The following is a 25,986-nucleotide window of genomic DNA, read 5'->3' as shown; positions in this document are numbered from 1 at the left end:
TCCATGGACACTGGATTTTGCATGAAGGATGTGATGAGAACTATTTGTCTGGGCTGACTCCAGATACACAATGCAAAAACGAAATTGAAAGTATCAACCGTAAAACCATAGAAAATGCACCTGACGACTATTAGGAGAGACACCTTTTAGTACATACGTTAATTTTTAGATTATGTATGGGTTGGTTGGTTGGTTTGGGGAAGGAGACCAGACAGCAAGGTCATCGGTCTCATCGGATTAGGGAAGGACGGGGAAGGAAGGCGGCTGTGCCCTTTTGAAAGGAACCATCCCGGCATTTGCCTGGAGCAATTTAGGGAAATCACGGAAAACCTAAATCAGGATGGCCGGACGTGGGATTGAACCATCGTCCTCCCGAATGCGAGTCCAGTGTCTAACCACTGCGCCACCTCGCTCGGTCCATTATGTATGGGTAAGGAAGTAAGTGTGGCTTAAGCTTCCACAGTATCACCACAAGAGAAGGCAATTGTGATCCTGAAGAGACAACTTCAGAAGTAACAAAATTGGAAGCTCTGTTAATATGAAAGGAAGTAAACAATATTTTGATGGGATTGATTGAGTAAATATAATGCTAAACTATAAAATTGATGGAACAACTTTAAAAAACTTAGAAATATGCAATTTTATTTAAAATGTACAGCAAAGAGGGGACCATCACAGTTCGGCCAACAAGATGATGTCTTGCTGCTGTATTGCTATGTTCAAGAAGGGGCAATCCTCTGTACAAAAGCATTTTGAGTCTTTAGATGGGCTAATGCAAGTGTCACAGTTCAGGTACAATGAACTAGTTTTACACTGCATACAGTGGTTTAAATAGGTTCTTAAGGCGTTGGACTGGTGGTTCAACTGTGAAATGCATCTCCAAATTACCAGCCATCTGTACTCAAGTCATTGCTTTCTTCTTGAAATCAGCAACAGCAGACCAGCTGCGACTGCCTGTAAGAAGGAACATGACAACCATGTTGCACTAAGTCCTTTGCATTACGGATCTACTCACTAAATATACAGGGGACAGGCACAATAATGTGAACATTAGTAGTAATGGGATGATTGTGTTCAACTGTCAACAACGCAGCTTAGGCATGTGTCGCACTGGACTGTACGTGTTCAGTATGTACTAGGCATCAGTGCAGGTAGTTTGTGAGCAGTGCACATTTCCTATTTGCAGTCAGAGGCCAAGGTTGATGTGCAATGAAAGACCTAACAGAGTTCCAAAGAGGGCCAATTGTGGGGGCCCGATTAGCTGGAGCATCAGTAACCAAGAAAGCCTACTTATTGAATGTTTCAATATGAACTGTTTCAACAGTCATGACAGCCTACACAAAACATGGAAAGACACCATTGTCTAAACGTAATAATGGGTGCAAATCAAAACTAAATGACATAGTGTGTCATACACTAACACCAATTGTGTCAAAATAATGCAAAAATAAGGTGACAAAAGTGACTGCAGAGCTCAATAGCTATCATCGAACCCTGTATCTATCAACACTGTCTGCCTAGAACTCCATAAAGTGAATATTCATCTATGAGCTGCTATACTGAAACCATTAGTGATGACAACCAAGCAAAGAAGCATAAAACATGATGTCGGAAGCATAAATCCTGGATGGCTGATCATATAGTCCGACAAGTCAATGTTTTTGTTATTTCCATCAGACTAGGTTTACATCTGGATAATGTCAAAAGAAACCTACAATCCTTATTGCTTGATTCCAATGGTTAAGCATGGAGGTGGAAGTGTGATGGGTGTTGGCAGCCATATCATGGTATTCTCTCAAAGGCCATGTTACAGCCAACAATTATGTGAACATTTTAGGTGATCAGGTGCACCCCATGTTTCAAATGTTGTCCCCCAAGAATTATGCCATATTTAAGTATGATAATGCACCCATTCACAAAGCCAGGACAGTACAACCATGGTATGAGGAGCATGCAACTTAACTGCAGCATCTTCCCTGGCCAACAGAGTCCCCGGACTTGAACATTGTCAAACCCTTGTGGGCAGTATTGGAGCACAGACTCCAGAGCAGATTTCCAACCCCCTCGTCACTACATAAGAAAGAAGAGGTACTGATTGAAGAGTGGCATAACATTCCACTGGAGACTCTGCAGTCATATTGTTGTGTTGGCAGAAGAGCCAACACCGTGTTACTAGAGGGGGCCGAAATGCACGCGTTTTAGCTCACGCAGGCTGGCATGAAGAGGGAAGAACTATACCGATGTGAGGTCTGGAACATGACAAGGAATGATAATTCAGAAAGCAGACATAATTAGATTGATACTTAACTTAAATCCAATAATGATGAATGTCGCTCTTGACAGTACATGATTCACAATATTATCTGTTCAGATTATAGTAACTGAATATGGCGCCTTGCTAGGTCGCAGCAAATGACGAAGCTGAAGGCTAAGCTAAACTGCCGTCTCAGCTAATGAGAACGGTTGTAGACAGTGAACCATCACTAGCAAAGTCAGCTGTACAACTGGGGCGAGTGCTAGGGAGTCTCTCTAGACTATACCTGCCGTGTGGCGGCACTCGGTCTGCAATCACTGATAGTGGCGACACGCGGGTCCGACGTACACTAATGGACCGCAGCCGATTTAAAGGCCACCACCTAGCAAGTGTGGTGTCTGGTGGTGACACCACACATATGCCAGTATTCCAGTAAGAATCACAGCTGAAATGGGCAAATGGGGGTCCAACCCCTTATTAATAAACCATTCCCAAGTAATTATAGGTGTTCATATTATTTTGCCTATCCCCTGTATACATTAATCCACATTGTATGGTAGACCTGGAAGCTGGTGGTACTTGTGCTAAAACTGTGACTAAGGACAAGCAAAATACATGTTAGTAAATTTTGGAAATGATATGGTTTTCCAAGGTGTTCTGTTTGTGTCTTGATTAATGCAACAGTTTTGATGTTGGAATTCTACTGTTCCCAAATTTGACTGGTAGCATCAGAGCTGCAGTATAGTTGTCTAACTTCAAGAAATTTTATATAATTCCATGCTTTCCAGGTAATCTGTAGACTTCACGCTGATCATTGTAGCTCTGGTGACAAATCAAAAGTAATGAAATGCTGGAAGAATGTATGAAAACAATGTCCCAGTGTGTCGAATACCTTTTTTTTTAAGTCAGTGTATAATTAAGTAAAAACAGGAATCTAATTGACTATGTGGCGCCTCCCAGTGTAATAATTCTTGGTAGTCTTCTGAGGTATTGGCATCAGTTTTCAGCAGGACTTAGAAGCAGCAATGTCTCTCCTGAAGATGCCAGACATATGGATAACTGAAATACTGAGTCATGTTCATTTCAGGACCCAAGAGTAAACCAAATGAGACTAGTTTCTTGTGGTTCTAGCTTTGTTTTTTCCTTCTTGGTAATACACACATTCAAGAATTAAGCACTGTCTCACAACTTTCATTTTCCCAATTGAAACTTTGTTTGCTTTCAAATATTGCACATTAGTAAGGTAAAATATTAAACTTTAAAGATAACAGCAATTTATCACTAGGTACATTTCTCAAACTGGTAGTGATAAAATCTAGAGTAGAGTGTACATTGGTTTCACATGTTCCTCTTGGTCATAAGTTTTCTTTAGCTTATGAACTGTCTTTCCGATATGGCACTGCTGCACAGATACAGTGTGCAAAGTACAGTGTGTCTAAATAAACTAAATTTTATGGATATTCCAAAAACTGAAGTAATTGTTTTATTAAATTTATGGGGAAGTACCATCAAATGGGGTGATTTCGGACACCAGGGCGAATTTGGACAGTATGGCTTATTTGCTCTTTGGCCGTGCATAGAAACAAAGAATTACTTATTTGAACGTCTGTGCGCCAGTTATTTTAAGCGCAAGATTGCATTTATTGCTTTCCACAACTTTTATTTTGTATCAGTTGTTTCCCTAGGTGAATAATTGATGAAGAGTCTCAGTGTTAAAAATCCATGCAATATCGTAAAGTGGAAACTTTCTATTGTTGCGTCGAGTGGGAAGTTATTGTAACTGTAATTGTTGACGCACTCTGTAGCTAACAGCATTGAGAAAATTTCTGTACAAGTTTGTCAAGTTTCTCGTGCAAGGTTATAAAATAATGATGGTTTTTGTAAAACTGTGTACTGTATGGGGTGATTTCGGACAATGCCAAGAACGTATAAGAGCAGGAGAGGTGCTACAGTATGGTGTAATTATGACCCGGAACTTTTATATAAAGCTGTTAGTAATATTCAGAGCGGTAAATTATCATACAGAAAAGTGTGTGGTTTGTATGATATACCTAAATCAACCCTACAAAATAAAGTGCAGGAAGCACATCCGAAAAAAATGGGAGGACAGCCAGTGCTAAATGAAGAAGAAGAAGAAGAAGAAATGTTGAAACAAGGTATCCTGAGGACTGCATACTTAGTTAAAGGCTACCTTGATAAATCTGGCCAAAAAGAGAAGAAATTTCATAATAATTTGCCAGGAGAAGAATGGGTGCATTTATTCCTCAAACGACAGTCAGAAGATTTATCCATTCACTTAAGGAAAAATATTAAGCGAGCTCATGCAGAAGGGAACAAAGTGACTGTTAAGATGTTTTTCTCCAATATCAAGGCAAAGCTGGAAAATCTCCCACCTAGCAACATGATCAACTATGATGAAACCATCATTTTGTATCACTTATTCGTAACAAAGGGCTCCCTTAAAATGTGTAAAATGTCACCAAAATCAAATAAAAAGCATGTATAATTTTAAAAAAAGGCAGGAACTGTCTGAATTCACCCTCTATATACTGTAACGTCGGACAGAGATTTAAAAAACATGTGTGTCCAAAATCACCCCAATCCATGGTGCAACTTCGGACACTTTATTTAACTGCCTCAGATGAATATACCTACATATGCACTTTCTTTTTCTGGGATATTTTATTCGTTACACATATACCCTACCACTTCCATAACAATCAATTTAATCTAACAATATATACGAAAGTTACAATCAAAATAACGAGAAAACCTTCCGAAATCATCGCATTTGACGGTACTGAAAGGACTGTTACTGTGATCAGATTTGTGAAGAATTTTGTAAGTTGCTGTAAGCAGTGGTTACAAGGCTGAAGTAGTTAATAAAGTGTCTCAAAAATTTAAAACAGAGCACTTTTAGAGAACAGACTTTGTTGCATTACAAGATTAACATCAAGTGCAACAAACAGTGTACATGCCTACAGAATATAGACAAAAAGTGTCACATTCAATAGCATAACAGTTTCAGGAAAGAGAGTTAAGAATAGAATTTGCCTAAGTGAAATTCTTCAATGTAGGCTAAAACATTATACAAGTAAATCAAGTGGCAAATTTAAGGCATCGAGAATCTACAGGATCAAGTGGAAAGACTGTCATAAACAGTACGTAGGTCAGACAGCTAAAACTTCCAAGATCCAGTTTACAGAACACACAGCAATACAAAATAATAAGACAGCATATGAAGATCATCTCAAGTAACTCAGTACGACTAATAGAAACACATCTTGAAGTTTTACATACAGCAACTAAGAGACATTTTTTAAATGTTGTGGAAGAAGTTGAAATATATGGACACCACCTAACAGAACCAGATAAAATACTTAATCTTCAGTGTGTCTTCATGAATTCAGTGTACTACAAGAATTTTGATGATCTGCTTAGATGAGCCTATTAGAAGCAGTTGAACACCTTTGCAACAACCCCACTTGGCACAAGACAACATGACCTCAGCAGCTCACCACACTCATTGGCAGCATGGCTGAAAGACAGTGTGGCCAGAGACAGACTTAGCCCTGTGTACACAAGCAGGATACACTTCAGATGCCCTCTTGTGGAACTGTGTGTACTGTTTTAGTTCACTGTTTCATTTTATTCACAAATTTGAGCAAGATGTGTTATATATCAGTGTTACATACATTATCTATTTTACTCCTTAATGTCAAATTATTTGTACTGTCTCTTTGGAATAGTTCTGTGTTACATTTTAAGAATGCATGCATCAGCATTTTATCTCCTCTCTCACCTTCCTCCCTCCTCTACCCATCATTCGTGATGTATGAATTTGCATTGTGCATAGTGGGTTCAGTATAATGTTTGATGCCATGGAATGTACTCACAAACATACTTTTGTGTTATTACTTCTATTGCACAACTTTGACTTCTTTTTGAAGAATTATGACTCTTCACTATTAATGATTAATCAGGCACTGTTACATGTATTTTAATTTTATGTCTTAACTAGTCTCAGTCTATGTAATATCAGTACGCAGGTACAATTTTAAAATCTTTAATTTCAAATATTTTTCTGTGTCATCTAAGAAAATAGTCATTCATTAATGTTACTTTTAATTTTTTTTTTTTTTCTTTTTTTTTTTAGATCTGAAGATGATAATTGCTTATGACCAAAACTAGTAACCCAGCATGAATATGTGCAATGAGACTTAATAATAATAACACAAAGTTGTAGGAACTGCTGTGACTTGTGTGGGCATGGCAGTGAGAATATTTTTTAGTGTTATGATGGTAGTCACCAGCTATTAGAAAAATGACATATAACAGGCTATTCTCTTCATGGAATTGCTTTTAACAGTGGATCAACTAGAATACCGAAACATAGCTCTTGGCATAGTAAGGTGCACAGTGCATTGTGTCCTTTAAAGAGCAAGCTGCATCCCTTACACAAAATACAACATAAGAATGTAGTTCCTTGGAATGTGACCTAACATGCTCTGTGTTACCAGCAATATTCCTTACCCAGTTTCAAGGACTGGTGATGGAGACATGAACTATTAATTTCAAAAATTATATCAAATATCTTTGGTTATGTGTATAAAATGGGAATAAACTTTCATCATGTAGGGCATTCACTTCAAGGCATTCAGCTATCATTTTACTTATTTGTTATTTTCCTTCTCCTGGAGTGTATGAAGAGATACATAGCTTGACTTTTAGGATTATTTTTATAGAGTTTTCTTTGTTTCTTACACTGGTAAAATCCTTTGATAAACCATACTTTTTAGTGTAAAGACTGTGGTAAGTTGCTGTGTTATACAGTATTACACAATTTATGCAGTACAAAGAACACTACTGTCTTTAAATTCTTGGCTTATAGTAAGGGAAAGAAAGAATGGCATGGCATTGTCAGCTGGAAGACTCTGAGGAGTTGTTTAGTCACCTAATTGGAAACGCTTTTGTTTTTTTATGCACAATAGTCCCTTTCCTCACAGGATATGAAAGGTGTACCTTAAGTGCATTTGTTGTGTGTAGGTGAGTTTTTAACATTATATTCACATAGTGTACAGTATTTCTGTTAGCTCTCCTCTGGAAGTTTCTGTTTCAGATGTCGGCAAAAAGTTGCTCCTCTCCTGCCTCATATATTTTGTTACAAAAGAGCTTGTTCTTCATAGTGTTTTCACTAAAAAAATCGTTTGGTACTAAAAAAAGCACAGAAAGTAAAGCTAATGAGAATGAACTAAGAATTACAGTGGATAATAATAGTTATTGCAATTAAATTTCTGATAAAACATGCAACCTTACTGTTATGTAAGTGCACTTTCCAATCACAAATTTCAGTACTCAGTTTCAAATTAATCTACGTAGTGTATTATACTGATATTTTATCATGTGAATAACTATCAACTAGTACATTTGTGTTTGTCATTTTATAACATTTACAGTATGAATAAACAAGTCAGATGGAAAATTTATACATCAGTAGCAAACAGAAGAGTCAAGAAAATCTGTTGAAGTTGCATGAATATGACATTTACAAAAACAAACAGTAGCAACAGGGAGCACAATACAAAACATGAATGCAAAGGGAAAAAATGTATGAATGCTGAAATACTTAAAAATCATTCATGAGTCATCTGTAATGCACCTACCTGGAACATCTGGCTCTCTGCTCAGTTAGAGCTGGTAACTTGTACTCTCTGTAGTGAGTGGAACTCATATTACCTACTTCTGTGATGTAATAATTGTGGTTGTGTGTCAGATACCTTGTGGTGTATTATATGAGTGGAAATAATGGGAAAACAGTGAGTCCTGATGCACTACATACTCATAATGTAATTGTGCTAAGACAGAACCAGAGGCCTGAAAATAAACAGTTGTTTATATTTTTTGGTTTTGTTCACTGGTAAACACCTGATCACATGTTGTTTTGGATACATCTTCATATCTCATAATTTCATGCACAGTTGGTTGCATGTTGCACAAGCAAAACAGATTTATCAGTTGCTCCTCTTTCCCATTATTCTTGTTAAAATTGATATTAAAGTCACCAAGCTCCAATATGCATATTGACTTAGTTGTTATTTCATTTTGGAGATCTTCTGTATTATGTAAGAATAAGGTCAAGTCACATGTAGTGGATCTGTAAGCAATGAAGGGTTCACAGCCTGTCACTTCACATATACAGTATTCAAAATTATTTTCCAACATACATCACTTATTAAGTTTAACCACTCTAGGTTGAACATCACTCTTAACATAGAAGGGATAAACACCCCCTCTCCCCTACCTTTAAAAGTTTCCTTGTATAAGCTATTAGCAGGTCAAAGTCTGGTATTTTTGCTGCACAAATCTGTGTGTCTATGTAGCCAGTGCTGATTAATACTCAACACAGACACTTCCATCAGATTACCTTTTAAAATGACTATTCACAGTTTGTTGCCTAGTCCTTGTACATTTTGCCATCACAATGTGAATGGATTAAGGCACAGATTTGATGATATACTGACTTTGGTGTTCCCTTCAGACTGCTTAGCAGAAAAAAATTCTTGAAGTGTGATGGTTGTGTCAGTCTTCTTCTGACTAGCAGTTGATTAATTGCTTCTGCTATTATTATGCTTGTGGTGTGATGGTGATAGTGGTTGTTCTGCTGCTGTTAATGATAATAGTGGTTCTAGCACTGCAGGCATCTCTTATTTTGTTGGAATTGGGATTGGAGTCCCTTGCATTACAGATGACTCATGAATGATTTTTAAGTATTTCAGCACTCATACATTTTTTCCCTTTGCATTCATGTCTTGTGTTGTGCTCGCTGTTGCTACTGTTTATTTTTGTAAATGTCATATTCATGCAACTTCAACAGATTTTCTTGAATATTCTGTTTGCTACTGATGTATAAATTTTCCATCTGACTTGTTTATTCATACTGTAATTGTTATAAAATGACAAACACAAATTTACTAGTTGATAGTTATTCACATGATAAAATATCAGTATAATACACTATGTAGATTAATTTGAAACTGAGTACTGAAATTTGTGATTGGAAAGCACACTTACATAACAGTTAGGTTGCATGTTTTATCAGAAATTTAATTGCAATAACAATTATTATCCACTGTAATTCTTAGTTCATTCTCATTAGCTTTAATTTCTGTGCTTTTGTTTAGTACCAAACGATTTTTTTAGTGAAAACACTATGAAGAACAAGCTCTTTTGTAACAAAATATATGAGGCAGGAGAGGAGCAACTTTTTGCCGACATCTGAAACAGAAACTTCCAGAGGAGAGCTAACAGAAATACTGTACACTATATGAATATAATGTTAAAAACTCACCTACACACAACAAATGCACTTAAGTACACCTTTCATATCCTGTAAGGGAAGGGACTATTGTGCATGAAAAAACAAAAGCGGTTCCAATTAGGTGACTAAACAACTCCTCAGAGTCTTCCAGCTGACAATGCCACACCATTCTTTCTTTCCCTTCCTATAAGCCAAGAATTTAAAGACAGTAGTGTTCTTTGTACTGCATAAATTGTGTAATACTGTATAACACAGCAACTTACCACAGTCTTTACACTAAAAAGTATGGTTTATCAAAGGATTTTACCAGTGTAAGAAACAAAGAATAACTCTATAAAAATAATCCTAAAAGTCAAGCAGTATTTCATTTCATGGAAGAGGTCCTAAATGCCTTGTATACAAGTATCCAAAGCATTTGATGTAATCATTGAATACTCACCTTGTTTTCAAATAAATAAAAGCTACTGAATGCATCAGAGATCCATGTTAGGCCCTCAGTTATTCCTGGCATATGTAAATGATTTCTGAAACATCTGATGACAGTAGATACAGTGATGTTTACTGATGTCTATCACAAGGAAAGTTATAAAGGGAACATAAAAACTAAGTTAGGGAAGTACACTATAAGCCACATAAAGAAAATTTCTAGATGTATAGCTTGATGAGCACTTGAGATTGGAAAATCATCTAGAATTTTTTAATAGAAAGAAAAATTTTGTATGTACTAAGAATGCTTCAGGATTGTTGGAGCATGCTGTGCGCCTGTTATGCTCATATGAACAGCTTGCATAAAAAGGGTGTGATCTTCTGGGGTAGCAGTTATGAAACTTTCAAACTTCACAAAAGGGCTACCACAATTACAAAACGAGTTGCTCATAGAGTCATGCTGGTAAGCCTCTAGAAGATTTCACATCATGACACTTGTTGTCTTACACATCTGTGAATGTGTGTGCTGTCAAAAATCTCAACAAAAAATTTCAGTGTTGATGAATCAGGGTCATAACTTCAAAACATGAAACAGATGATTTTCACAAACATATTCACACATTAACCCTTTACCAAAACAATGTCTTTTGTCAACCCAATATACAGGGTGATTCAAAAAGAATACCACAACTTTAGGAATTTAAAACTCTGCAACAACAAAAGGCAGAGCTAAGCACTATCTGTCGGCGAATTAAGGGAGCTATAAAGTTTCATTTAGTTCTACTTTTGTTCGCTTGAGGCGCTGTTGACTAGGCGTCAGCGTCAGTTGATGCTAAGATGGCGACCGCTCAACAGAAAGCTTTTTGTGTTATTGAGTACGGCAGAAGTGAATCGACTGAGAATCCGCGGGAAACAACTCAGTATGAATGTGACTCGCCTAAGGTGAACGTTTTCTGTGCCATTTCAGCCAATAAAGTTTTTGGTCCCTTTTTCTTCGAAGGTGCTGCTGTAACTGGACTACAGTATCTGGAGATGTTAGAGAATTGGCTGTTCCCTCAGCTCGAACAAGAAGCACAACAATTCATATTTCAGCAGGATGGAGCACCACCACATTGGCACTTACCTGTCCATAACTACCTGAACGTCAAGTACCCGAGGCGATGGATCGGCCGCCAGGCAGCCCGTGACAGAGCACTTCATCACTGGCCTCCAAGAAGCCTTGATCTTACCCCCTGCGATTTTTTCTTGTGGGGGTATGTTAAGGATATGGTGTTTCGGCCACCTCTCCCAGCCACCATTGATGATTTGAAACGAGAAATAACAGCAGCTATCCAAACTGTTATGCCTGATATGCTACAGAGAGTGTGGAACGAGTTGGAGTATCGAGTTGATATTGCTCGTGTGTCTGGAGGGGGCCATATTGAACATCTCTGAACTTGTTTTTGAGTGAAAAAAAACCTTTTTAAATACTCTTTGTAATGATGTATAACAGAAGGTTATATTATGTTTCTTTCATTAAATACACATTTTTAAAGTTGTGGTATTCTTTTTGAATCACCCTGTATTTTTAGTGTGTTGCCTACACACTAAAGAAAATTAAGGAACTTCACAGAAAAAAAAACAGCTTCCATAACAGAATAACTGAGCATGTAAAATTAAAATTATGTAGATACATCTGAATAAAATGGTTGTACTTACACGGAAGCTCAGTAATAACCTAAATACAAGAAGTTTCATTGCAAGAAGCTTTGGTAATGAAACTGTACTGTGTGTGTGTGTGTGTGTGTGTGTGTGTGTGTGTGTGTGTTGATTCTTATTTGTTTTGTTGGGCAGATTATTGTTAAAATCAGACAAAACCAACTGCCTTCATTTCCAAGATTTCGTTTCTGATTTTTACTACTTAAAGAAACCAAGCACAATAGTCATGGCCATTTTTGAAAGTACTTAATTATAAGGAATTATCTATTTAAAACAAACACAAAGCTGAGTGAAAAGTGAAGCACAATATGGATTTCAACTTACAGTACTGTTACATTGTTGAAAGCTGGAAAATTACTGAGAAAGTCATGCCACTCGTCCCTGAGTTCTAATGAGTACTGCTGAGCCACCAAGAGATATTCTTGTCCAAGGGAATCATATCGAACAAAATTTGTGAAATTAACTACATCCAAGACACCCATGCAGAAGTAATATAATCCAAAGATTGCTGCTGAACTTAAGTTGTCCACTGCTGCTAATACTGTACGATATGCCACCAATAACCTGCAAAAATCAATGTCCATTACATTTATTTTAATTAGATGAGTTCTTGAAAAAAATCTTAGAGAAGTATTTATTCTTGTAATAGGAAGGCTACAAATGGAAGGTGCACACACATGAACGTTAACAACAAAAATACAACATATAACAACTTTATGATGAGGTACAGCAAAGCAGCATAACCACAATGTAAAGCGAATAGGATAAGGCATAAACTCATGTATTACTGTACTGAATGATTTTTGAAATTAATTCACTGACTGCGAAATCCTTGACATCAGCTGTATTACGTATAGTTCTACTACCCAATAGAGACATACGAAAATTTGTGCTGGACTGGGATTTGAATCCAGATTTCTTGCTTATCGTGAATCACTTTGGTTATCAGTGTACATTCCCCAGACTGACCCAAACTTCCATATGTTACACTGTCTATAGCCTAGAGCATGTGATGATAACAACATTGATATCAATTTCTCATTGTCTCATTCTTCTTTTTGGGGGAATCAAATTAATGTTGTGAGCACTAGGTGCTGAATTGAGTGAACAATGATATAAGAAAATAGACAAAAATCAAATAATGGAAAATCCAGGATGGAATGTAACAATATTAGAGAAGGAAAGTTGCTACTCGCCATATAGCAGAGATGCTGAGTCGCGATAGGCACAATAAAAAGATTCACACAATTATAGCTTTTGGCCATTAAGACCTTTGTCAGCAACAGACAGATATTCACACAAGCATGCACACACACGGGCGCGCACACACAAAAACACACACACACACACACACAACACTCACTCTCTCTCTCTCTCTCTCTCTCTCTCTCTCTCTCAAGCAAACACAACTTGCACACACGTCTACAGTCTCAGATAACTGAAACCACACCATATAGCGGAGATGCTGAGTCATGATAGGCACAATGAAAAGATTCACACAATTATAGCTTTCAGCCATTAAAGCCTTTGTCAGGAATAGACACACATTCACACATGCACACACACACACTCAAGCAAACGCAATGTGTCGCACTGTAGTGTGGTTTCAGTTATCTGAGACTGCAGACATGTGAGCAAGTTGCATTTGCTTGAGTGTGTATGTGTGTGCCTAAAGCTATAATTGTGTGAATCTTTTTGTTGTGCCTATCACGACTCAGCATCTCCGCTATATGATGAGTAGCAACTTTCCATCTCTAATATTGTAAGAAAATACACAGTGTGACATACATAAGCCTACGTCAGTCTGGGCAGCATGCACAGATAACCAAAATGGTTAAGGTGACCATTCATATTAAGCAGGAAATCTAAGTTCAAGTCCCAGACTAGCCCAAACTTTGACATGTCATTATTGGGTAATAGGACTATACCTAATGATTTTGCACCAAGAAAATTAATTTCAAAAACATTTTGTACAGTTGTGGACCATCAACAGTGCCTGATGAAAATAACATTGGTCTCAATTCCTTACTGTCTCATTCTACCTGTAATAGGAATCCATGTAATGTTGTGAGCATTAGATGATGAACTTAGTGGGCAATGATATAAGAATGTAGACAGCATGACAAATGAAAGTTTGGGTCAGCCTAGGGAGAGGCATGCATGGTTAGCTGAAATGATTAAGGTGACCATTTATGAAGAGTGGGAAATCGGGGATTGAGACCTGGTCTGTCACAAATTTTCATGTCACTAGTGGGTAGCAGAACTACACTTAATATTGCTGATGTCAAGGATTTCACAGTCAGCAAAATTAATTTTGAAAATATTTTGTACAACTGTCGATCATCAACAATCTGTTCTTTCACACACGCATATGGGTAATACTGAATGAAGTGAAGAAAGATTACATGTTAGAGATTAAAGCACTGTTGAACAGAGTGAAAAGTGAAAGGAAATTGAATTATTGACACACATTTAGTGGACCTTCATCTCCCAATTTGTATACAACATTTGTGTTGTCCACAGAGGAAACAGAAATTTTCAAATGTGGCTTTAAATCAGACATTACCATCTAAAACATCAAACTTGGGTTAAATTTTTGTACCATGTCACTCACTCTTCCAGTCTCATGTTGCTGTTGTAGTAGTAGTTGTTGTTTTGTGGTAGTGGTGGTCTTCAGTACAAATACTGGTTTCATGCAGCTCTCCATGATAGTCTAACATGTGCCAGTCTCTTATTGTAGTCAAGACTTGGTCTCCCTCTACAATTTTTGTCCCTAATACTTCACCCCATTGCCAAATTTACTGCTTCTTGATGCCTCAGTATGTGTCCACTCAACAGGTCCCTTCTCAATTTCTTTTTCTTCTCTTTGATTCAGTTTGGTACCTCATTTTGACTTATCCCATCTGCCCACCTAATCTTCATCATTTTTCTGTAGCATCAAACTTCAAAAGTCTCTGTTCTCTTTCTGACTATACTTCTGATTGTCCTATAATGTGAATAACTACTTCCAAAAAATACTTTCTCACACTTAAAATCATGTCATCCATTAACATGTTTCAGTTTTTCAGAAATGAATTTCTTACTGTTGCAAGTTCGCATTTCATATTCTCTTTTCCTTAGTCAACATCAATTATTTTGCTCCCTAAAAGGTGAAACTTGTCTATGACTTTTAGTATCTCATTTCCTAATCTATTCCATTGGAATCACCTGACTTAATTTGTGGATATGTTAGTTATAATGAATGACACACTTTTAGAAATACTAGACAAGGACCATATTTATTTCCAACTTGCAAATATACAGGGTGTTTCAAAAATGACCGGTATATTTGAAACGGCAATAAAAACTAAACGAGCAGCAATAGAAATACACCGTTTGTTGCGATGTGCTTGGGACAACAGTACATTTTCAGGCAGACAAACTTTCGAAATTACAGTAGTTACAATTTTCAACAACAGATGGCGCTGCGGTCTGGGAAACTCTATAGTACGATATTTTCCACATATCCACCATGCGTAGCAATAATATGGCGTAGTCTCTGAATGAAATTACCCGAAACCTTTGACAACTTGTCTGGCGGAATGGCTTCACATGCAGATGAGATGTACTGCTTCAGCTGTTCAATTGTTTCTGGATTCTGGCGGTACACCTGGTCTTTCAAGTGTCCCCACAGAAAGAAGTCACAGGGGTTCATGTCTGGCGAATAGGGAGGCCAATCCAAGCCACCTCCTGTATGTTTCGGATAGTCCAAAGCAATCACACGATCATCGAAATATTCATTCAGGAAATTAAAGACGTCGGCCGTGCGATGTGGCCGGGCACCATCTTGCATAAACCACGAGGTGTTCGCAGTGTCGTTTAAGGCAGCTTGTACCGCCACAAATTCACGAAGAATGTCCAGATAGCGTGATGCAGTAATCGTTTCGGATCTGAAAAATGGGCCAATGATTCCTTTGGAAGAAATGGCGGCCCAGACCAGTACTTTTTGAGGATGCAGGGACGATGGGACTGCAACATGGGGCTTTTCGGTTCCCCATATGCGCCAGTTCTGTTTATTGACGAAGCCATCCAGGTAAAAATAAGCTTCGTCAGTAAACCAAATGCTGCCCACATGCATATCGCCGTCATCAATCCTGTGCACTATATCGTTAGCGAATGTCTCTTGTGCAGCAATGGTAGCGGCGCTGAGGGGTTGCCGCGTTTGAATTTTGTATGGATAGAGTGTAAACTCTGGCGCATGAGACGATACGTGGACGTTGGCATCATTTGGACCGCAGCTGCAACACGGCGAACGGAAACCCGAGGCCGCTGTTGGATCACCTGCTGCACTAGCTGCGCGTTGCCCTCTCTGGTTGCCATACGCGGTCGCCCTACCTTTCCAGCACGTTCATCCATCACGTTCCCAGTCCGTTGAAATTTTTCAAACAGATCCTTTATTGCATCGCTTTTCGGTCCTTTGGTTACATTAAACCTCCGTTGAAAACTTCGTCTTGTTGGAACAACACTGTGTTCTAGGCGGTGGCGCACCCACAGACTGTGTTATCTTCTATATCTTTCACTTCACTTGCAGCGCCATCTGTTGCTGAAAATTGTAACTACTGTAATTTCGAAAGTTTGTCCGCCTGAAAATTTACTGTTGTCCCAAGCATATTGCAACAAACGGTGTATTTCTATCGCTGCTCGTTTAGTTTTTATTGCCGTTTCAAATATACCGGTCATTTTTGAAACACCCTGTATATACAACATTAAGTCATGCACTGTAAAAAAAGTGAATGTGTCTGGTACCCAAAGAGAAACTTCAAACTATTTCCTTGGCATGAACAGAGATGCAATGTAGCCACCAAGGAACTTATGGGCCACAAATTATTTAACAAACTTCCACAAGCTATACAAAATTTACCAGAGCAACAATACAAACAAACACTTTATGACTGGTTGGTTGTAAACCCATTCTACAATGTAAAGGATTTCATGACCTGTGATATTAAACTGTGACATTAATAACAATTCTGTTATTTTATAGCATGTAGTGTATTGTATTATGTGTATGACTTTGTCTATTGCTGTAATGGCTTAAAGACAATAAAATTATCATTATTATTATTATTATCTACACTAAAGCTGAAGTACCTCTACCCCACACAGCCCCCCCCCTCCCCCCCTCCCCAGTGGTAGGCTGAAGCTCAGGGAATGTAAGTGAGCTGGTGTCAAGTTCAATATCCAGCAGTCCTCACACGAACTAGCAGTGATAATTGTGGTTACGATGGGATGTCCTTGCAGAGGAACAGTGATGGCTCTGAATATGTTGGTGATGTTGTCATCACTAATTTGATTGGCTCACCGACCGTGTTCATTCCATCTGGTGACAGAGAACAGGGGGTGTGGCATTAGTACGTTGTTGGCTGGTAATAGAAAGCTGGCTTTACGATGTTGAGTGATACTGTCTTAAAATTCTGTGTAATAGGTGGACCAGGTGTGGTCTTTATATGATGCCATTTCTTGAGCTCGATGTTACTATGCTGTGTCTTCTTTTATCTTAGATTGTGAAACCAAAAAATTTTCTTTACCTGCAAAATATCTAGAGTATATTCTGGAGGTTCACATATCATCTTCAGCATGTCCAGCTTCTCTGGATTTGATTATAATTGTATGGATGAGCTAACAACATTTTTGTTGTTCATGCTCATACTTGAAGCCTGTTGTGAGCTCACGTGGGACATGCTGCTGTTAATGGAAGCCTTACCTAAATGTCCACAACTGTTTCAGTACCCATCCTAGAGCATGCATTAAGCTGATTTACAACCCATAATGATATAAGAATAAGGACCTAATACAGGCTCAGATAGACTGGCCAGAATGAAAGGCAATTCTAATGTCAATTCAAACTGAAGTTCACATTAGTTCTACATTTACTATATGCAGTAAAAGTGAACTGTTAGCTGCAGTAATCACTCTGTACGCCTGGGTTTAATCCTACTGCTGCTGCATTGCCGGTAAGTTGCTCTCTTTGGAACTGCAATCCACCACCCATGTATGTGGCAATTTTTTGTCATGTATGTACACTTGTCAGGATCCTTTAAAAATTCTAGCCTGATTAGTGTGGGTAGGCTAATTGTACATGAGCACAGTGCTGATGTCCGTTGTTGTTTGACAGAAGCTGCACATAAAGATATTGTATCTTGGTTGCTGCTTTCTACTGACACATGGTGCAGTGCCAGTTTTGATTTTATTGTTGGTAACCCCAGCAGCAGAGCATGTATTGCAGCTAACCAAGTTTTTACATTTGGGCAAACGAATACGTGATGCACTTCATAGCCTGTACACTGAAGCAACTTTGGTAGTTGCACATACCAAAGTTCTCCTTCACACATCATGTTCAAGAGTCACGAGGTCGGAGCAGTGAAATTCTGAACTGTGGCATCTTCTTGTGTGTTGTGGGCTTGTGTCTTTTCTTGCTTCTTGATAATTTGTTTTTGGAGTGTGTTGCAAATTTTGGAGTCGCTCCTAAACTTTCAGAGGTTGCTATCATGGTAACATCATCTTGGGGCTGCATCATTATTCAAATTTTTTTGTGCTGAAGCATTCATTCGACCTTGTCTTCAATTTCTAGCTGTGAATTAATGTCATTTTTGTCACCTGTTACAACTATTGTTTTAAATGATAATAGCAGATGGCTGAGCCAGATATGACATTGTTATACCTGTTATTTCTGATTCCAGCAACAATAGCACATATGTAGTGTCACAAATCTGACATTCTGTATCACCTTTCTGCTCACTGTTAATACTTGTTGAATGCATTAATCCAGCGAATTTCAGACCTCTTTTAATAAAGTGATTTTTAAATTCTGATACCTGTTTTGCACTGGTATATTTATAATAATATCTGACACTAAAACCAATACATGAGAGATTCAGGCATTAATTATCACTATAAACTGCACTTCATCATCTGAAACATCATATGCAGCAAAAGTAAGTTCCAGCACATGAAACCATAATTCTAATTGCTATGGTAAATATGGCAGATTTTCACTTTGCTTCACAATACAGTTAAGACACTTCAAACAATGGGCGGAATGTTTCCACCTATACGGAAAGTCACTATCTGCACTGTGTTTGGCTGCATGTGCTCTTCAAACTACTGATTTGCGTGACATTGTCTGCTGTTGCAGGCACTGTTCGTTCAAATTTCTTGCATTTTGGTATCCATGTTTCTTGTCAGGGTCACCATTCTGTGGGTATATTAACACGATAAATAACACACATATAGATATGCTCGATAAGAATAAAATTTATTTACAGCTGCAAATATACACACAACATTAACTCACACAATGTACTAGAAGTCAAAGCGTCTGGTACCAGAGAGAGTCTTCAAACTGATTGCTTGGCATGAACCGAGATGCAATGGGTCCACCAAAGAATATACATTAAACTTGAAAACACTTCTACTTCCACAAATAAATTACATTCAATTACTCTAGTTTTACTTTTGTTTGTATTCATCTTTCCTATTTCATACATGCAAATAAAATTAAATTGAGGATGATGCAGTATCTGGGACTTCAACAAGTCTAATTTAATGTTCTATTGGTCTCTTACCAAATTTTATCAATGATATACAAATACTATACACTTTTTATTTATTTAACAGGTTCCTTGGGACATTGAAAGCCCAAAAACCTTGGTCATGGAATGAATCATTACATAGTTTACAGAATTCTGATTACAAATTAAAGAATTATGAAAAACAGAGAGTGTACAAGTATATAACACATTACTGAGGAAAGTTATCCTACTGCAAGAAACTCCTGTACAAAACAGAAGGATTGTGCCACAAGAATAATTTTCAACTAAGATTTTAACACTTGGTATTTACTACTGATTTTTTCCCCAGTTCTCATCGAAGTCAACTGAAAATAGAACTCACTGAATAGTGGACATCATTTTGTACAATGCTTAAATGAGTGTTATCTAGTGTATAACATTTTCTACTCTAGTGTTGACTGAATGGATGTTGCAGTTTCTTTTGAATGAACCAGTAATATCAGCAAGAAATCCACAATGGAATATGTGTACAAGGATGGCAAAGTAACAATTCTGAAATACCTTAACAACAGCCTACATAAAGTTCAATCTGCCTGCCCTACTCTGGGTTAAGAATAGTTCCTCATCGCTAAAGTTTTATTCATGTATTAAATGGGTGGTATACTATATATATATGACATATGGGCATAATATCCTGGACAATAATTACAGCACAATGTACTGCTTTCACTAGCTGCAAGGTTGCCCTGCAATCATACATTGAGAGTATCCTGGAGGTGTTGGATTTCTTCTATAGGGAATATGTTCTCTTTATATCCCCTTGTTTTCTAATATGTTTAAGCAATGTTTCTCACAATGTTGACTGAACCAAATATCTCAACATGTTTCACACATGTTCAATAAGGAACAGACATGGTGATCAAACTCATGATGATGTACATTCTGATGAAAGAGCATATGTTTCTGAAGTTGTGTGAACAACAAAAGAATCAGCTTTATAACTTTCTGGATGTATTATGTTGTTCTCAGCATTCTCCCAATCTGCTTCTTTGAATCTTTTTAACTTCTAAAATCTTGAAAGTAGAATACTCTCACAGCATGACAAGAGAATTAATACAAAAGTGTCTTCTTAACTATATGACTACAAACAGCATAATTTCAACTCATAGTTACGATATCTAAGGATTCCCAATATTCAGAAGGCTGTTTATACATGATGTGAGAATCTGTAGAAGAAACAGCTGTTAATGAAATGTTCATGGATTTAACAAATTGTTTCTAGCCAATTCATGATCACTAAAGTTTGAAAAGCTCACTATCTGTTGTTCATCTTCTGCAAGATGCTTCCACCCAACATATCCACAACTTGTTTTGTTCATTTTAGAATCACCAGAGTAGAAACGCAAAGAAGAGAAAAAGAAGTGGAAGTTATATCAACAGAGCTGTAAAAGCTGTCCCTGCAAGATGGAATCCAATTAATTTTTACCGATTTTAGTGACCAGTGTTTATTTCCATCAGAAACCTACCTTCAGAAACACTGTAATTATGATACCAGCATGTAAGGTAATTTCCAGCAGCACAAAAACTATAACCATTAATACGTATTTTAGAGACACGCACAAATTAATTTTATCATATTAGCATTGTTTTTATAAAAAAAAATGTTTTCTTGGAACTGTGAAATACTAGCATTCTTGGCATGTTACTGTATAACATGCTATACGAACACAGTAAAACATTAATACTCATGTAGTAGGTTGTGGAAAATATACAGGAATCCACTGCAACCAACTTATACACTAGCTACTACACTAACTAATCACAAATAAAATGCGTTATTACCTCAATGTTTTTGTTAACTTTCATTTACTATTCAACTGATTTTCTAAAGATTTAGTGAATAATAGTAGACTTACCTCCAGACTCCACTGGTTGATGTTTCACGAATAATTCGTGACAGTCCATTCAACATCATCTTGGTCCCTTCACTGTACCATTCTAAAGGTATCAATGCTTCTTTCAGCAGCTTTTCATGGTTGTATCTGAGAAAAAAATTCTATATTTCAGGATTACAACAGCATCAAAAGATGTTTTCCAGGGTGCTGCAGTGCATAACTTGTTTCATGAATATGCACTCATGAGTAATTGAATTACAGATACCTGCTGTATTGGAGAGAGAGCATGAAATAGTGTAGAAATGATTTTTATTAGAAACTGAGGTGAATTAAATAGTTTAGCCTGTCACTGGAATTTTCTCATGCCATCATGTCAATGGCGTATGTCGGGTACCTTGACATGAGAAAATCACCAACAGGTCAACTGGCAGACGCACAGTGTATTGATAACAGAGGCTTTTCATATCACAGACTGTAGCTGAGGATTGACAGGCCATAGTGCAGGATATTACTTGCCAATTCAGTTCTGGAAAATGAGAACAAATAAGCAGCTGTACTATGAAAAATCACCTCCTAAGTACAGAGTATTGAAATCTTTGGTTCACGTATGTACCCCCACTCACTTCATGTCACAAGTAACAAAGATTAGCTTAGGCCTAGGAACATCATCACTGGATAGTAAATGCATAGAAGAAAATATCACCTGAGCTGATGAACTATGGCACATTTTTTTTGTGCCTTGTGGAATATAAGCTGCAATACAGTGCCAACAGGGCAAAAAAGGGAAGGAAGATGCAGAACTTGTTTAGTACATTAGATTCAATTGCTCATAAGTGTGTATATCATTCTAGCAACTGATCTAATGTTATCCTCCATCTTTTCTTATCCTCAGTTAACTTTTTATTTTCTATATATTCAGTGAGGGTTCTCCATGAACTACTTCTCTAATGTGTTGTATCTGGTCATTTGCAAGCAACCTTATTGTCCATTGAACTTCTAACATCCTTCACATATACAATACATTGAGCTCTCTCTCCTCTTGTTCCATAGTTCGTGTTTCACACACACAAAAACACACACACACACACACACACACACACACACAATTTAATTTATTATGCTGTTTTATAATAAAAAAGTAAAACATATATGACAAAACATTATATTTATTTAACTGCAGATATGCTCTTTGTATAAATAAATATAATCAGAGTTTTTCAAAACACTAGATAAGCAACAGTGGTTTTAAGCTGCAATTCTGTCAAACATCATTTCTAAACTGAAGTAGTCTTTAACAAACTTCTGACACCTAAGTCACATTCTTGTGAATTTGTAGAAGCTTGAACTTGCAAATCATAGTTTAACTTTATTTTTAACAATTGTTTATAAAATATCTTTCGCCTTCTCACAAGGACACTCAATCTTCTGAAAAACTATAAATTTTCTTTATCTGCTTCATTCACTGTGATTTTATTTCTCTACATTTGTTATTAATTATCACTTTAACTGATCTATATTGTGGGCTGTAGGGCAGAAATATATGAGATCTAATGGTGACAAACAGACCTGACCTCTTCGGGATGACCATACTGAAAATGGTACGAGTGTCATTAAGGCAGTTGTAGCAGTAATGACTCCTCCTTCAGTGACACTGCCATAATGTAGCACTATTCACATGGGTGAGGAGCTTTGCATGCTCTGGATCTGGAGGGATATGTTGGTGGTAGCTTAGTTACCAGAAGGGTCACCGAAGCCGGATGGGCCAAATGGGAGGAGCCAGTCAAAGTGTGTGTCACAATGGCCCATTGTCACTATTCTCCTGTCCTAAGCTTTCCTTACCCTGTCCTTTTTCTGTCATCTCCAATCATAAATGAAAGGTAGAAAGGGGGGCTCTCACTGTAGGGAAGCCAGCCATCCTATGGAAGCTAATCCTTAAAAGAAAATCAGGCGAGTTTGGAGGCTCTGAGGTGGCAGTCCCTTCGCTGGATTAGGGAGCTGTGGGTCAGTCATTGGAACTTCCAAAAATACATGATTAAAGAAACAGCAGGAAAAGACAGACTCAAAGTTAATGAACTTTGTCATGAAAAGGACAAAAAATAAATAGGTTACTGGCATGTCAGAACACTGAGAGGAGCCAGTAGATTGTAACAGGCTACAAAGGGTTGTTCAGGCACCAACTGGAGATTCTTGGACTTAGTGAGGTGAGATGAGATGAGATGAGAGAAGAGCAACATTGCTTCAGAACAGGAAGTTCCATGGTGGATCTAATTTTTGCTGTAAGACAACTGCAGGAACAGCACTATGAATGTGGAATAGATCTACTAATGACCTTACTGGACATTGAAAATGCGTATGATAGTGTTCATAGAAGCAACGTGGAAAGCCCTGGAGAACAGAGGAGTAGGAAAACAGATTATTTGGAGGATAAGGGAAATGTACTATGGAAGTGTGAGCTGTGTGAAAGTGGAAGGAGAGGGATCAGCTTGGATTGAACAGAAAAATGGCTTGAGGCAGGGAAGTGCACTTTCACCATCACTCTTCACTGTAGTGATTGTTGATATAATGAGTACAGTAGCAGAAATAGTTGGTGAAAGGAAAATGAAAGCTATGGTGTTTACAGGTGATCCGATGATTTGGGGGAATAAGGAGGAGGAACTACAAAAGCAGTTGGACATGTGGGAACAAACAGTACAAGAATATGGGATGAAATTTAGTATAAATAAGTGTGAGATGATTATCACAACAAGAAAGAAGGAGAGAGGAACAACTGGAATAACAATTGGTGGGGAACGATTGAGGAGAGTGGAGAGTTTCAAGTACCTAGGAAGCCTGATGCAGGAAGATGGAAAAAACGACAGAGAAATAAATGAGCAGGGGAGAAAGGAAAAGCTGAAACATTTTGGAAGAGTGTCAGAAGTCTGATATGGAGCAAGGATGTACCCCAAATCAGTAAAAAGGTTATATACTGGTCGTACTATGTCCCAATCCTGTAATATGTGTCAGAAACCTGGGTTATGAAAGGAAGAGAGAAAAGCAATGTAGAAACTAGTGTGATGAAATTCTTGAGAAACAGTATTGGAGTGATAGACGGGTTAAGAAATGAAATGATAGACAGGTTAAGAAATGAAAGGCTCAGAGAGTTAATTAAGGTGGAACCATTACAAAAGGAGATAGAGAAATCAAGGCTGAGATGGTATGGACACATTAAGAGAATGGAGGAGATGAGGATACCCAGGAGGATACACACAAGATGAAACTGGAAGGAAAGAGAGGAAGAGGAAGACAGAGATGGATGGCTGAAAGGAACAGAGGAATGTGTCCGTAAGAAAGGAGAAGACTGGACCAAGGTGAAGATGGAGAGATGGTGGCAAGACAGAAGACGATGGAGAGGCCTATGTTCCATACAGACCTGGTCAGAGGCTGGAAACAGTCCAAGATGATGACGATGAGTGAGGTGAGATCACTTGATTTTTAAAAAATCCGGTCACAAGATGGATATACTTTTTTGCTCTGGACCTACAGGAGAAGATGGAGAGCACAGAAATGGGGTTAGATTTTCATTAACCAAAGGAACAAGATGGAGCCTTATGGAATGGAAACTGGATTCAGAAAGAATACTGATAACACACTTTACGACAAACATTCATAATGTCACAAAGTGGTGACTCTACATTGGAATAACACAATACAAGGAAAAGTTAGATTGCTATTTACCATAAAGAAGACATCCTAAGCTGCAGATAGGCTCAATGGAAAGACACTTGCACATCAATTTCTGGCCAAAACTTTCATCAGAAAAGGAAACACATACATTCATTCACACAAGCAAGCACACCTCATGCACACATGACTGCAATCTCCAGCAGCTCTGTCTGACGGCAGTCATACTTGTATGAATGAATGTGTGTATGTTTCTGATGAAGGCTTTGGTGGAAAGTGAATTTGTAAATGTCTTTCCTTTGTGCCTGTCTGCAACTTAATGTATCACCCTCATAGTTATTAGCAAGCTATCTTATTTATATTGTTGTTATATGTAATGTCACAGTCATCCAAGACTATTCTCTTACAGAAGCCTCAGAAGTTCAACAGAAAGAAAAGTTAACTGACAGCACTAAAGTAACCAGTAAGAGAAACATCTTTATTATGGGAGACCTACCTGAAACCCCCCTTCCCAAGAACCACAGACCTTGCAATTGGTGGGGAGGCTTGCGCGTGCCTGAGCAATACAGATAGCCATACTGTAGGTGCAACCACAACAGAGGGGTATCTGTTGAGAGGCCAGACAAACATGTGGTTCCTGAAGAGGGGCAGCAGCCTTTTCAGTAGTTGCAGGGGCAACAGTCTGGATGATTGACTGATCTGGCCTTGTAACACTAACAAAAACGGCCTTGCTGTGCTGGTACTGTGAACAGCTGAAAGGAAGGGGAAACTACAGCCATAATTTTTCCTGAGGGCATGCAGTTTTATGTATGGTTAAATGATGATGGCGTCCTCTTGAGTAAAATATTCTGAAGGTAAAATAGTCCCCCATACGGATCTCCGGGCGGGAACTACTCAAGAGGATGTCGTTATCAGGAGAAAGAAAACTAACGTTCTACAGATCGGAGCATGGAATGTCAGATCCCTTAATCAGGCAGGAAGGTTAGAAAATTTAAAAAGGGAAATGGACAGGTTAAAGTTAGATGTAGTGGGAATTAGCGAAGTTTGGTGGCAGGAGGAACAAGACTTTTGGTCAGGTGAATACAGGGTTATAAATACAAGATCAAATAGGGGTAATGCAGCAGTAGGTTTAAAAATGAATAAAAAAATCAGAGTGCGGGTAAGCTACTACAGACAGCATAGTGA

At 37.9% G+C, this 25,986-nt stretch overlaps 1 protein-coding gene across 1 annotated transcript in view; it reads right to left on the bottom strand.

The window, feature by feature from the left end:
* The window catches only part of LOC124788380, a 381,270-nt gene that overhangs the window by 166,647 nt on the left and 188,637 nt on the right, over positions 1-25,986 (bottom strand). Inside the window, exons 5-6 of the mRNA XM_047255646.1 lie at positions 21,163-21,288; positions 12,021-12,260 (exon numbers count right to left, since the gene is read on the bottom strand). Coding sequence (XP_047111602.1) covers positions 12,021-12,260; positions 21,163-21,288 — 366 coding nt within the window. The remainder of the gene's footprint in view (positions 1-12,020; positions 12,261-21,162; positions 21,289-25,986) is intronic.

Source organism: Schistocerca piceifrons, chromosome 3 (genome assembly GCF_021461385.2).
Source record: "Schistocerca piceifrons isolate TAMUIC-IGC-003096 chromosome 3, iqSchPice1.1, whole genome shotgun sequence".
NCBI lineage: Eukaryota > Metazoa > Arthropoda > Insecta > Orthoptera > Acrididae > Schistocerca > Schistocerca piceifrons.
The sequence above is the reverse complement of the archived record's forward strand: the minus strand, read 5'-3'. Positions and strand labels throughout refer to the sequence as shown.